This window comes from Mytilus edulis, chromosome 2, assembly GCF_963676685.1.
Source record: "Mytilus edulis chromosome 2, xbMytEdul2.2, whole genome shotgun sequence".
Taxonomy (NCBI): Eukaryota; Metazoa; Mollusca; class Bivalvia; order Mytilida; family Mytilidae; genus Mytilus; species Mytilus edulis.
Window position 1 is genome coordinate 77,888,035 of NC_092345.1, and position 13,702 is coordinate 77,901,736.

Genomic DNA, 13,702 nt, shown 5'->3' on the forward strand with positions numbered 1-13,702 from the left:
ATCAAATTTAATATTAATTTTTGAAGAAAAACACATCAAATCTTCTTTTTTTTTAACTTTGAAAGTTGTATTGTTTTTTAATCTTTACAAACAAGTTTTCTATTTATACTTCATATATACAAAAATCTGGCTGAAATGTCCAAAAAACATATGTCTAAATTAATATATTTTGTAATTATCTCCCTTGAAATTATAAATATAATACATTACTGAAATTGTATTTGAGTAGATTCATGAAGAGAAATTATCATGGAATGTACATTCTAAAGTGAACTCATTAGAAAATGCTCAATATACTGCTAGGGGAGGGACACACAGATTTCCATTTCCGGTATTTATTGTTTGAAGGTTGAGGAACAGTTGATGTGTCAGCACATATACCAGTACATGATGGGAACACGCCTTGTTTAATTTAATGGAAATAGGTTGTCATTTTGGTCTTTTGTGGATAGTTGTCTCATTGGCAATCATACCACATCTTCATTTTTATATTTGGAATAATATATAATCAGTTTAATATAATAAAATTAATATTAAGATTTTGGAAAAAATTAATTCAGTTCATTTTAATGAATGGTTTTAAAAGAGTTCAATCAGTTATGGTAGTAATACTATAATTGATAAGTGTCCTCAGTGGCTGAGTGGCCTAAGTCGTTTGACTGTAATCACTAGCCAGTCAACACTGAGGTTGTGAGTTTGAACCGCACTTGTGCAGGTGCACTCTAATCCAATCTTAATTGACTAGGATTTTCATTTTCCCTATTGAAGGTCAGTGGTTTTCACCAGCACTCCAGCTTCCTCCACCAATAAAAACTGACCCCGACGAAATAGCTCAAAAGCTGTGCTTTTAAGTGGCGTTAAAAGACCAAAAATCAAAACTAATCGATCTAATAATTGATAAAAAGAATAAAGATTTTTCTTCAATTTTCCTGAATGAGAATTACAAAAATGTATCTAAACATAAAATCAAAAATTGTGATTGCAATTATATGGACTCCACTTTGGCATAAATTATAGATTCTTTGGTTCATGAATAAATCTCAGTGTATTTTTTATGTCCTTCAGAAAAAAAATATATATCTCAGATGATACTAATTTACAAGAAATAAGACATTTTTAGAAATTTTAATATTTTTGATAATATTGAATTAACCATTTTGTGTGTGAATTCTTCAAAAAATATGATACAAATGAATAAACTACTTGAAATAATAACACAATGAAAGCTTAGCTGATTGCGTGGTTTAATAATGTCTATATTTGATGACTCAAATTATTTATTAAAATGGATATGAAGTATTTTGATTTCCCATAATTACAACATGATTTGATGGGAAAGAAGATAAATACCTATATTGCTTTATGGATATTTTGTTTTTGTTTGTTTGTTTGTTTTATTTGAATTTGTGTTTTCTTTTTTTTTAACACAAAATATGGTTTTTGGTGAACTTCCATACCTCACGTATTGTTTAAACCTGGCTTAATTTTTTGTTTACAAAAAGAAGCTTTGAATGTTGTTTTTCTAATGTATAGTTGCACACAACTAATGTCTAATGTATACTTACACACAACTAATTGATATTGTTATGAGCATCAGTTTACTTAAACAAGGAAGATACATAATTTTACTCCTGGGTCTCATCTACATTTTCTATAAACATACAATTTTCAAACAGACATCAAAGTTTTGTAATTTATTATTTATAAACATATTGGATATTTTTTTATTTATTTTGTTTTTGGGGGGGGGGGAGTTTAAGGAGTTTTTATGCCCCATTAATTGGCATTATAATTTATTTTGGAGGTAATGCTTCTTCTGATTGGCTGACATTGTTTAGTTTATCAGCTCATAGACATAATTTAGTCATGTGACCATGACGTCATCAACGTTTTTTCATGGTTTTCTTTGGTTTAAAATGGAATTTATAATTAAATTATAAGAAATGACTGTAACATTTTTTCTGTCTATTCGAAATAACTTTAAAAAATGTGGTGCACACTTTAAAAAACCCGCTACGTGCATTATTCAGTGTGCACCACATTTTTTTATGTTATTTCGAATAGACAAAAAAAATATTAGTCATTCCTTAAATGTTTTCTGGTCTGTGCGTCCATTCATCTGTTCAGCTTCAGGTTAAAGTTTTTGGTCGAGGTAGTTTTTGATGAAGTTGAAGTCCTATAATCAACTTGAAAAATAGAAAATGATAGTGCAGATGGGGCATCTGTGTACTTGGGACAAATTCTTGTTTAAATGCTTCCCAACACTCTCTATAATGATTGCTGGGAACAGACATTTAATGGTCACATGTCACAGTAATTAATGTTTTTTTTATTGTGTTGAAAAGGGTTGAATACTCCGTTTTTAACACTCTTTCAGGTGATATAGCCCCTCTATGTGACTTGTTTATTACATACTTTAAGTGACATTCACTCTGCTCAAGTACTATGACCTTTTTGGAACTTGAAAGAAGCACTAGTAAATGCTTAGATGGAAGATAAGAGTTATCCTTGGTTTCAAAATTCCAATAGGGAACATACTTCATATTCTTTTATCAATAAACCAGTTTTTGAGACGTTTCTGCCATTGGCCTTCTTCAGTTCTTTATTTTTCCTCACAACTTCATTGCTGACATTATATTTGTATTTTCTTTTTCTTTTTTATTTTAATCAGAACTTTAACAGATGTTAACTGATTAAAAAAGAAAATACAAATGTAATGTCAGCCATGTAGTTGTGAGGAAAAATTAAGAACTAAAGAAGGCCAATGGCTGAAACGTCTCAAAAACTGTTCTTTTTATACAAGAAGATAAGAGTTAGGTATATAAAAAAAATATAGTTTTGTTCAGTTTGTCTTTACTTGATGGCTATATTTTATGGTTTTAACTTGGACTTTCATATACACTGTACCAGAAAAAGTTTGCCTAATATGTATCACAGTATGATTTTTTTATGCTGTTTTTAATTTGAATTATCTCCCTTTATCTACCTTAGCTAATTTAGGTAATAAAAATATATATTCTGCTAACTATAAATTATCCATGCAGGTGATGGGTGTGCTACTGCTAAGTTTGTGTGTGTGAGAGTGTTTGTGTATTTAGAATTCTATTCTTTAAGATATAAGTTAATTGTATAACTATTTCATAGCTATTTTTAACAAATGAATTGATTAAACATTATATAAGGAATCATATTTGTGCGAAAAAGACTTACGTTCTTCTTTGGTGACAGTTTATAAATGATTTTCCTCGTTTGTACCATTGATTTTCAACTGCAACTGATTTATTAACTGTTTAACAAGCCTTTGTTTTATAGCTGTAATTTTTTTTTATTAAAACGTCTTGTCAGTTGCATGTTATGGAGTTTCATTTTGAAATCATACTTTTATTCATATTATCAAGCATGTGATCATCTTCTCATCAGATTTCACAATTTGTTTCCATTGATTTCAGATAAAAGACAAACAAGATTCAGGGGTAGCCAGTCCTATTTTATAGAATTCTCCTACATAAATATATTTATCTTATTTTAGATTGAAAATAAGAAGTTAGACTTTAAAGATAAGGCACAGTCCAAAGTTGGTTCTAAAGATCACATGAACCACAAAGCTGGTGGCGGAGATAAGAAGGTACATATATATTAGATGCAAGATTTCCAGAGAATTCTGCAGCTGAGAAACATGACAAATAAAAAAAACCTCAAGTTTACATTAATTCAAGTAAAAAAGGGATAATGGTGCATGAATATAACATTCTTCTTCTTCTTCTGTGTATTAGCCTCCTTTAAGTAGGAGCACCTCCGAATGGAGTATATACCCTTAATGTCGTATTAAAATTTGTAAACACGTTAAAAATATGTACAGCACATGCATATAAAAAAAAAAAGAAAGTTGTTGGGTTTTTTTTTACATGGCATATATACAGGGACTTGGGTGGTTTTTTTTTAAAACTATCTTATCTCATGTTTAGGTTAAAAATCTGTTATTATTGCTTTATATAAGTTTAGAATAAAAGCAAACCATTTAATGTTAAACGATAAAATTAAGTAATATATGATCAAATGCGCTAAAAACTGGTAAAATACGTTGTAATATATTAAGTAGCAATTTCATACTAATGTAAAATACCTAATGGATTGGGTGATTTAAAACAATAAAAGATAATTTATTTATTTTTTTAAATATGGTGGTTTGGGATGTTGACTGTGAAGATATTTCCTTTAACATATATATGTCTTATATTCACTTTATTCAAATATTGCAGTAATTATAAAATAAAATAAAATAATTTGGCATCAGTAGTGATTTTTAAATGAGATTAAAATAGATTTTAAAATATATGTACTTAATATTGTTTCTTTTCTTTGTTTGTAAATTATGTACATTTATATATTTTTTGCATTATATACTTTATTTATCATATTTCAGACTCGGTGCTGGGCTTAATGTCTATTTGTATCATATTAAGGCACTATATTCTGTTGACTGAATTTCCTCATATTGTCCTGATCCATGAATACTGTTTATTATGGAATTACTCATATACTTATCATCCTGTCTATTCTTATTCATTCTTTTTTTCCAGAATTTTCAATCTGTCCATATGTAGCTGAAAGATCAAGTTTCTTGTTTTGTTCTCAATCACTTTCAATAATTTATTAGAGTTGTCGAGTACTTCTTTATATTTTGTACAGTCTACTATTAATTGAGAGATTGCTGCCTTGTTTTTAAAGACATTGTTCCAATTTTCTGCAGTAATCTCATGGGTGATGGTTTCTCTTATTTCTGAGAAGTACTTTTCTCTTGTTGTACTTAGTATTGGACAAGTTGTTAGGAAATGTGTCACATCCTCATTACCACTGTAACAAAGTTGACAAGTTGCTTCCACATTGTAATGTGTGAATTTGTGTTTATCCACTTGTAGTATATACGTCCCAGTCATTACTCTTGCTTTTATGATTGCCTTTCGTAGTTCGAATCGTGGAAGTTGTTTAATATTCCAGACATGATGTGGTTTGTTTGGTTCTAGATTGCTTGTATTAAGGAATGCTAGGCTTGATTTGTTTTCTGCATCAGCTAAGATCTTTTCATTCCAAAATTTATCCACTTTTGTCTTGATAGAATTTTTCCAATGCTTTTTCTTTGGTATGTTATTTTGTAATTGGGTGATGCTTGGTAGCCCATACATTTCTAGTATTTTCCTTATTCTTGTAAAAAAGCTCTTATTGTTGTCAAAATTTGTAGTTACTTGTCTGGTTAGTATTTGATGTATTTTATCATTTCCACAGTTTAACAGAGATAAAAGGAGAGATAGACATCTTTTGTGTATTTCTGCCTCTATCGGTAAGGCTCCTATTAAAAGTAAGACTGCTGCGTCAGATGTTCTTTCTGGTAGGGATTGTATATGCCTGAGATTTTTCCTGTGGAATTTTTCAAGTTGCTCAATATTAGCCTTTGTCATGGGTAATACTTCCAGTCCATATATAAGCCTTGGTACAACATATGTTTTATAGATACTGTATGATGTTGGAGGATCTAAACCATTTGTTCCATGGACTCCTGACCCCATTAGAGCATATTTCGTCCTTCTCGCAATTTGTATTCTTTCTTGTATATTGACTTGGCATTCATTCTTTTCAGCTCTTATAATACCTAAATGTACACCTGATTCTGCTATATTTATTTCATTTCCACCTAGATTCCACTTAAAGTTGCTTTTTGTCTTTGAGCAATCAATAATTTGTGTTTTCATTGGATGTATGGTATAATGATGTTCATTGGCATATCTGCTGAGGACATTTAACATTATCTGAAGCTCATTTTCATTGTTAGAGATAAATGCTATGTCATCAGCACATGTTGGAGTGCCTGCATATATATTTCCTAGGTGATATCCAAGAGCATTTTCTTCTAATTCCACAAGCAAGTCCTGGACAAAAACTTTGTAAAGATGAGTGGACAGTATTCCTCCTTGTCTTACACCTTGTTTGATGTTGAATGGGGTACTGATACCGTCTAGCCATTTCACTTTTGATGTCAAGTCATTATAGAGTTCTGTAAGTATCTTCCAATATACTGGATGTATATCCTGATCTATCATCTTGTCCATAAGAATGTAATGCTGAACTACATCAAATGCAGATTTCACGTCCAAAATATTAATAAAGAAATTTTCGGATCCTTTTTTTTCCTCATACCTGGCTTCTGATATAATTAGACTTGCCATTATTGGTGATAAACCTTTCGTAAAGCCAAACTGGAGGTCTGTTTTAGATTCTAAATTCAGCTTGGTTAGGAATGAGTACTCAAATGTTTTTCCTGTAACTGGTGTAACTGTTATGCCTCTATAATTGCCTAATTCAGTGGAATCTTTATCTTTTTTGAGCACTGGAGTGAGTATACCAGATTTGAATGAGGTTGGAACTTTCCTATATAATAAGATGTTGTTAAATATTGATTTTAAAGCTGGTGTTATAGTTTCTTTTGCATTTTTTAGATGTTCTGCTGTGAGTCCGTATTCATCCGGACTCTTTTTGGTGTTAAGACAATCTATCGCTTTCTCTATTTCTGATTCTGAAAACAATTCTGGGATATCTGTACATTCCTGTAAGGCCTCTTGTATGCAGCTTTGTCTAACTTTGCATAAATTCAGATAGTTACAATCGTACCGTTCTTCTTTTGGTATGCTTAGGTCTTCATAGTACTGTGCAAAACCTTTTCTTTGCTCTTCTGGTAGGAACATATATTCACCATTGATTTTGAGGCAATTTGTTGTTGTACGGTTGTTATTTCTACCTCTGTTTATTAGCCTGTAAAATAGCTGTGTGTTGGGATTGTCTATTATTTGCTGATAAAGTTTTTGTCTGTCCACTGCTTGCTCTGCTCTAAGTTTGCTTCTTAACTTCTTTTTTTCCTTCTTTAACTCAATTGCTAAGACATGATCTTTTGTTTTTCCAACACTCTGCCATTTCTTGTATATTTCTCTACATGCATTTAAAATTATTAGCACTTCAGGCGAGGCTTTCCATTTTGGACCCTTTGTTTGCAACAATTTAGTTGGAATTGTTTTTTTCCCATTTTTTCATTTCCTTAGAAATTACTTCTATTTTTGTTTTCATAAGATTTGGTAGATACCAAATGGACATTCAAAACTCTTACTCATAGATATCTTACAACTATATTTGAAAGAAATGAAAAACAACAAAAGGATATATATGTCCTCACACAATATACAAATAAAATAATGAATGGAACCTCATCAGTGGTTGGTTTTAGTTATTTCTTAATCCTTGAGGGAATGGTATAATTTAATATTGATATTAGATCTTTCAATGTCTCTGCTAGATATATTCTTTCCTCACTGATGATGATTTAGAGCTTGTAATATTGTATAGACACTTATGTATAGTTATAGACCATTTGTTGACCTTCAGTTGCCTTTTATGGGGCCTCTATGGCAGAGTGGTCTGAGTAGTTACTACTGTAATCACTAGCCAGTCAACAATGCGGTTTTGAGTTCAGACCCCACTTGTGCGGGTGCACTCGACTCCAATTTTAATTCACTAGGATTGTCAGTTTTCCTATCGAAGGTCTGTTGTTTTCTCTGGGCACTCTGGCTTCCTCCACCAATAATAACTGGCCACCACAAAAGAGCCTAAATGCGGTGCTTAAAAGTGGCATTTAAACACCAAAAATCAATCAATCAATCAATCAGTTACCTTTTGGTTTGTGTGTGTCATTCAGCAGGTTCAGTTGTAGTTTCTCTAAATGGATAGCCATCTTCCCTTTAAAAACAAAATGTTTGCTTACAGATAGAATCACAGAAATTGAGTTTTAAAGAGAAAGCACAGTCTAAAGTTGGTTCTAAAGACAACATGGACCATAAACCATTAGGAGGTGATAAAAAGGTAAGGGAGGTAACTAAGATATGTGATGATAGATTATAGATTATGGCTTGTAGAGGTAGGTAAGTAATACAGAATACCATTGCACAGGAAGTTTGGTAAGACAGGAAACCAGTGTCTAGAAATAGGAAGGACCAACCAATTTACCATATTGTTGAGGGAGACAAAGAAAAAGAGCCTGGTGTGTGACGGTAAATAAGACAGAAAGACCATGGTGGTTAAGTTAGGAATGTAGGTACAATAAAGTTAGAATACACTCTCAAGGAAACTGAATATATGAACAATAAAATGTACAATGGGCAAGACATTAGATCACATATACTTGTAGCATCAAAATGCATAGGTTTTCTTGGGTTCATTTTGAGGTATCTGTATCACAAAATTAGCATATCATTGGTTGTCATAGTTGGTGTAGTATTGGTATTGGTCTACATATTTGTAAAATTTACAATCCTATAATACCTTTTCAGCTGACATTGCAAAGAAGCTATAGCTGTCATTTGACTTTTGTCATTGTTCTATACTCTTTGAAAAAAAAAGATCTGGAAAAAACTTGACCAAATTTTACTAGAATGTTGGCTAGGGTATCTAGTATAAAGTATGTGGCTTCCTCCACCAATAAAATCCTGACTGCCACGAAATAGCACAATAGTGTTGAAAGTGGCTTGTAAAACTAATCAATCAATAAATAGGTATGTGGGTTTTTGTTCTTGTCCCTGAACATGAGTTAGTTTTCTTGTTTGAATTGTTTTACATTGTCTTATCGGGGCCTTTTATAGCTGACTATGCGGTATGGGCAGTGCTCATTGTTGAAGGCTGTATGGTGACCTATAGTTGTTAATGTGTATGTCATTTTGGTCTTTTGTGGATAGTTGTCTCATTGGCAATCATACCACATCTTCTTTTTTATATGAATAAATTTCAGTTACTTGACAATCTCAGAGAATATTGTGTAAAATTAGATCATTAAAAAGAGGTGAATTTATTATTATTTTTATACACTTAAACATTAAATCTCCCTTGTTGTATTTTATTCTATGATGAATAGATAACAGCAAAATTGATCAGCAATACAAAATATATTTTAATAGGTTAGCGATTCAGGCTCAAAGAGGCCTCTTGTTTTATAAAAATTGAGTTTCAAATTTGTTTTCAAGTGTGTAAAAAGAAAGTGCGTACATAGTTATTTGTTCATCTGTAGTGTGTTACATGAGTAATTGAATTGTCGTCATATTTTGTTGAACCTTCTCTCGTTTGAGAAAGTGTGTTGATGATTTTGCTTATTGGTTGCTATATACATTATGAAGTTTTACAGTCTGAATGACTATGCAAAATAATGAATTCAATATCTGAGTTGATACTGCACTCGAATATTCAATAAAATTCAAATTGAATATACACAGAAGTTTAAAAGCATTTAATTTTAGCCTTGACAACTATATCAGTATTTAAAACTATAAGTAAAAATTTATGGAGTATGTTTAACCCTGCGGGTCACAGTGCTTAGATCTCCTTGTATGATTCCTTTCATACATGCTTATTCTATTAAATAAACCTGTGAAAATTGATCTGTTATTTTATGTATTCAGAATTTATTGTGCAGTAAAAAGAATTTATTTTTACAATGCTTTCACAAAAACGGTTAAACTTAATTGTAGTTAAATGTAAATTAATACTATTCAAAGAACCAAGATATGTCACGAAGACCTATGGGGTTATATGTGATCATTCTAATCCTGTGAACTGTGGCAGAGAATTATTTCACTTAAATTAAAAAAAGGAACAAAAATTGAAAGGGAAAGTGACACAAATTCCTTTTTAAGGCTATTTCAGTTTATTTACAGATGTTTATCAGATAATTATCTCTCTTTGGAATTGAGAATTTTGGATGGAGCCATGATTAATTTTATCTGATGAAAACCAATTTTCCCACAATTCTACAAACAAATAAAAATCAAAACTAAAATGTATATTCTAAGGTTGCATCCTGAATACTAATGTCTAAAATATCAGTTTGGCTTTGGTATGTGACTTTAATAGCTAATTGTTAGTTGTAGTAAAGAAATAAACTGGGTATCTAAGTGGAGTCAATAGTTCTACAACGTCAATGAAAAGTATGACATCATTCTAGTAAAATAAATTACAATATTGTCAAAGTAAAGCAAAAAAACTGAGTTAACATATATTGGAACTGATTTGATTATTTATACTTTGATAACATTATTGACAGATTCTTTTCCTCTGTGATATAGCATAACAAACAATGATCAATGGTGTATATGTCGTTAGAGATCAGGTCCTGGCTGGTGTTTGTTGACATAGATCTGTTGTTAGGATTTCTATCAAACTTGGCAGGAGAAAGCTGTCATTAAATAGAAAATAATTACTTTTACTGTTAATAGACATATTATTAATATATATTGAACTGAAAGAAATTGAGGATGATATGGTGTTTTATGTTCTTGTCATATATCAGTATTTGGTTCTTGTGTAATATATTTTAATTTGGAGGAGGGAGTGGAAAAACCTGCACATACACCTTTTGTCTGCAATGAATTGACATGTAAGGAACTAAAGGACCGTTAGTTCTATCCCTTGAAGTAAAAAAGTAATTATCAATTTGTTAGAATATACAATTTATCTAGAATTGTCCTGAACATGCATGAAGTATTGGCCACTGGACATTAAGCAAACATTGATTGATCAATTTAGAATCTCAAACAATTTTCCTTTCATAATCTTGCTTTTATCAAAGCTCCTCCTTGGAAGTCTATTTAAAGATCGTTGTTGGAAATGGAGGGCTTAATAACTAATGTAAATATTACAATTTAAAAATAAAATATCATGCTATATATAAACTTTATTCTTCATTTTTTAGTTTTGAATATGGATATGAATAATATTTTTCACATACTTATAATGTATGTTGCTGAAAAATGAATAGTTTTGAGTATTTAACAGCATGAAATATCTGCATGAAAACTACTTGATATTAAAATAGTCTTGTTGAGGCTGTGAATTACTTAGCTTCATGCTAAAATTTGATTTATCTGTCAAAATTAAGTTGTTGGTTAAAACACGTTTGGCTTAATTTGAATATTTCTCACTGACAGGGCTTTGTATATAGTAAATAAGCAATAAGTTTGTTATTATTCAGACAATTATAGTTTGGAATAAAATCACATTAATTGCAAAATATTTAAAATTTCTGAAATCCAAATGCTTATCCCAAAATGTCAGCATGGTGTTTTAGAAACCATTAAAATACCTATAACAGCTTCTCAATTCAACAAAAAATATTAGATATGTATTGATGCTGGTTATTTTATTAGGATGATATATTATATGGTAAATATTGGATTAATTTTAAAAAAAATTATTATAAGAATCTGCTTGTTAGATAACATATGGTTTCCATGCAGGTTGGAGGGTTTCAATTTGAATGACCATTATCTTGAATGTTTTACTTCACCTTAATGATATACAAACGTTTTAAGTACTTGTATAAGAAGTCATTGATTTGGAATAAAGTGACAATTTTGTGTTTTGAAGGGTACTATACATGTATAATAAGTTTGTATTGACTTGATGTGAATGAACCAGGGTGATGAATGGGTATGAAGGAGATTTATAATCTATTGAAATAAATAAAATAGAACTACAGGATATGTGGTTAAAACATAAATTAAATACATAATTACTTATATTATACATATACATCAGTAAATCTTGTACAGCAGAAGTCATTCATGTGTTAACCAATTTTCCTGTTAGTGAACCATTCAATAAGTTTGTTAGGATTTGAAATCATATAACTAGCCTGAACAGGTGATTGCTACTTAAAGTTTTACATGAGCTTTAAAGGACCAATTTCATTTTTACGTCTGATTTTTTTAAATTTTTATTAAAGCCAGATATAATATAGATGCTTTAATCTCTTAAGCAATTTTGTTAATTTCTGTTTTTTATAGATTCATAATAATTTTTGTAATGAATTTCCAAATTCCAAAGCAAGTTTTGACAATGATTATGATGATGTTGTGCCAACCCTATCATGTTATTGTACAATTATGATTATCCGTATGTATTCCTACCCTACTATGCCATTGTACAATTGTGCTAATCCTGATGTCATTGCCTATATACAACTCTGCCAACATAGTTAAATTTTGCAAACTCTTATGCCAACCCTCATGTAATTATACAATTTTGAAAACTTTAATATAATTGTTAATTTGTGACAACAATAGTGGCATTATAAAATTGTGCCAACCCTAATAAAATTGTACTATTGTGCCAACCATAAAGGATTTGGACTAATATGCCAACCATGGTGGCTTTTTAAAATTGTGCCACTGGAATATCATTCTACAATGATGCCAACCCTTATGCAATGGTACTATTGTTCCAACCCTAATGTTATTGTATCAAACAACCTTTATTGAAGTTTGATCAAATTATTCCTGTTTTTGTATTGATTTTATATACATATTGTAAATAAAACTGACATTTCTCAATAGATCAACAGGCATCTGATATTTTCTATCTTATGATAGGGTCTAGCTTATTTCTTAATTATACTCTATGATAAATGTAACATGCAAAAATATAATATATAACATTATTTGTGGGCTGAAGAGCTGCTTATTGATTTTGAATTATGAAAATAACTTTTCTCATATGGTAAATTTAATAAATATAATAATTTGAATATAGTAAAAAGAGAATTAATCAATAGAACTTTATTTGATTCACTTTGTAGAGTTTTTAACTGTCAATTTGAGAGTGGGGGTCAGTTTGGGAAAATGCTGCCAAAAGGTATTTCTTGAAGGATTTTCATATTAATTGAGTATTTCAGTGAAACAGATTAAATTCAGTTGTATTTTTTTACGATTTAAGTATTATTTTGAACAAAAGTCTTATGATATTCCTTCAAATATATTGGGCCAAAATAAACTGTTAGGGAAACAAGTCTATGAACAAAGATTTTCTGTCAGAATCAAGTTGGTCTTACATTCCATAGTAAACACTAAATATATCACAATCATAGAAAGGACCAAAGTTCTGTGTTAATTCCTTAAATAAAGACTGTCAATTTGTCTTCTATGTCTTGATGACCCCCCTAAACAATTCATCATTAACATATTTATTGAAAATTGGTTCGCTTTACTTTCATACAGTACATTACTTAACTGGTGTGTGTGTGTGTAAACAGATATTGTCAATTGTACAGCAATAAGAGTTTGCAGTCTTGTAAAACAGGTGTCAAAGTTTGTAGGTAAAATTGATCCCTGTTTTATGACCTTTGTTTAGATATAATCTTTGTTACTTTCATGTCCACAGTCTGGAACCTGATGTTCAGTGTTTGTCGTATGTTGATGTGGTCCATAAATGTTTCTTGTTTCTCATTTTTTGTATGGATTAGACTGTTATTGTTCCCGTTTAAATGGTTTTACACGAGATTTTTTTAACCCTTTATAGCTTGCTGTTCAGTGTGAGCCAAGGGTCTGTGTTGAAGACCTATAATGGTTTACATTTATAAATTATGACTTGGCTCATCACCCAGGAGAGTTGTCTCATTGGACCTCATACCACATCTTTTTTTTTTATATCTATGAATATAGTTATATAAAATGTTAGTTTTAACATGAAAGAGTTGAGATACATGAAGATTATGCTGAGGACTCATTTATTTTCATCAGAACTCATTTCGTGGATAGAGGACTGTCTTGGTTTTTTAAAAAGATATGTAATAGTCTGTAGAAGAATGTACTATATTGAGTATTCTTATACCCTAGGCCAT

The 13,702-nt window shown here is 30.5% G+C and overlaps 1 protein-coding gene across 14 annotated transcripts in view; it reads left to right on the plus strand.

Annotated features, from left to right (window-relative positions):
* The window catches only part of LOC139513040 (microtubule-associated protein 2-like), a 117,373-nt gene that overhangs the window by 77,321 nt on the left and 26,350 nt on the right, over positions 1–13,702 (plus strand). For 8 of the 14 annotated variants that reach the window (XM_071301134.1, XM_071301136.1, XM_071301141.1 and 5 more), the window contains 2 exons: positions 3,530–3,625; positions 7,807–7,902. In XM_071301134.1, coding sequence (XP_071157235.1) covers positions 3,530–3,625; positions 7,807–7,902 — 192 coding nt within the window. Of the gene's footprint in view, positions 1–229; positions 332–3,529; positions 3,626–7,806; positions 7,903–13,702 lie in introns of all 14 variants that reach the window. The other 6 variants (XM_071301132.1, XM_071301128.1, XM_071301133.1 and 3 more) reach the window with 1 other exon arrangement.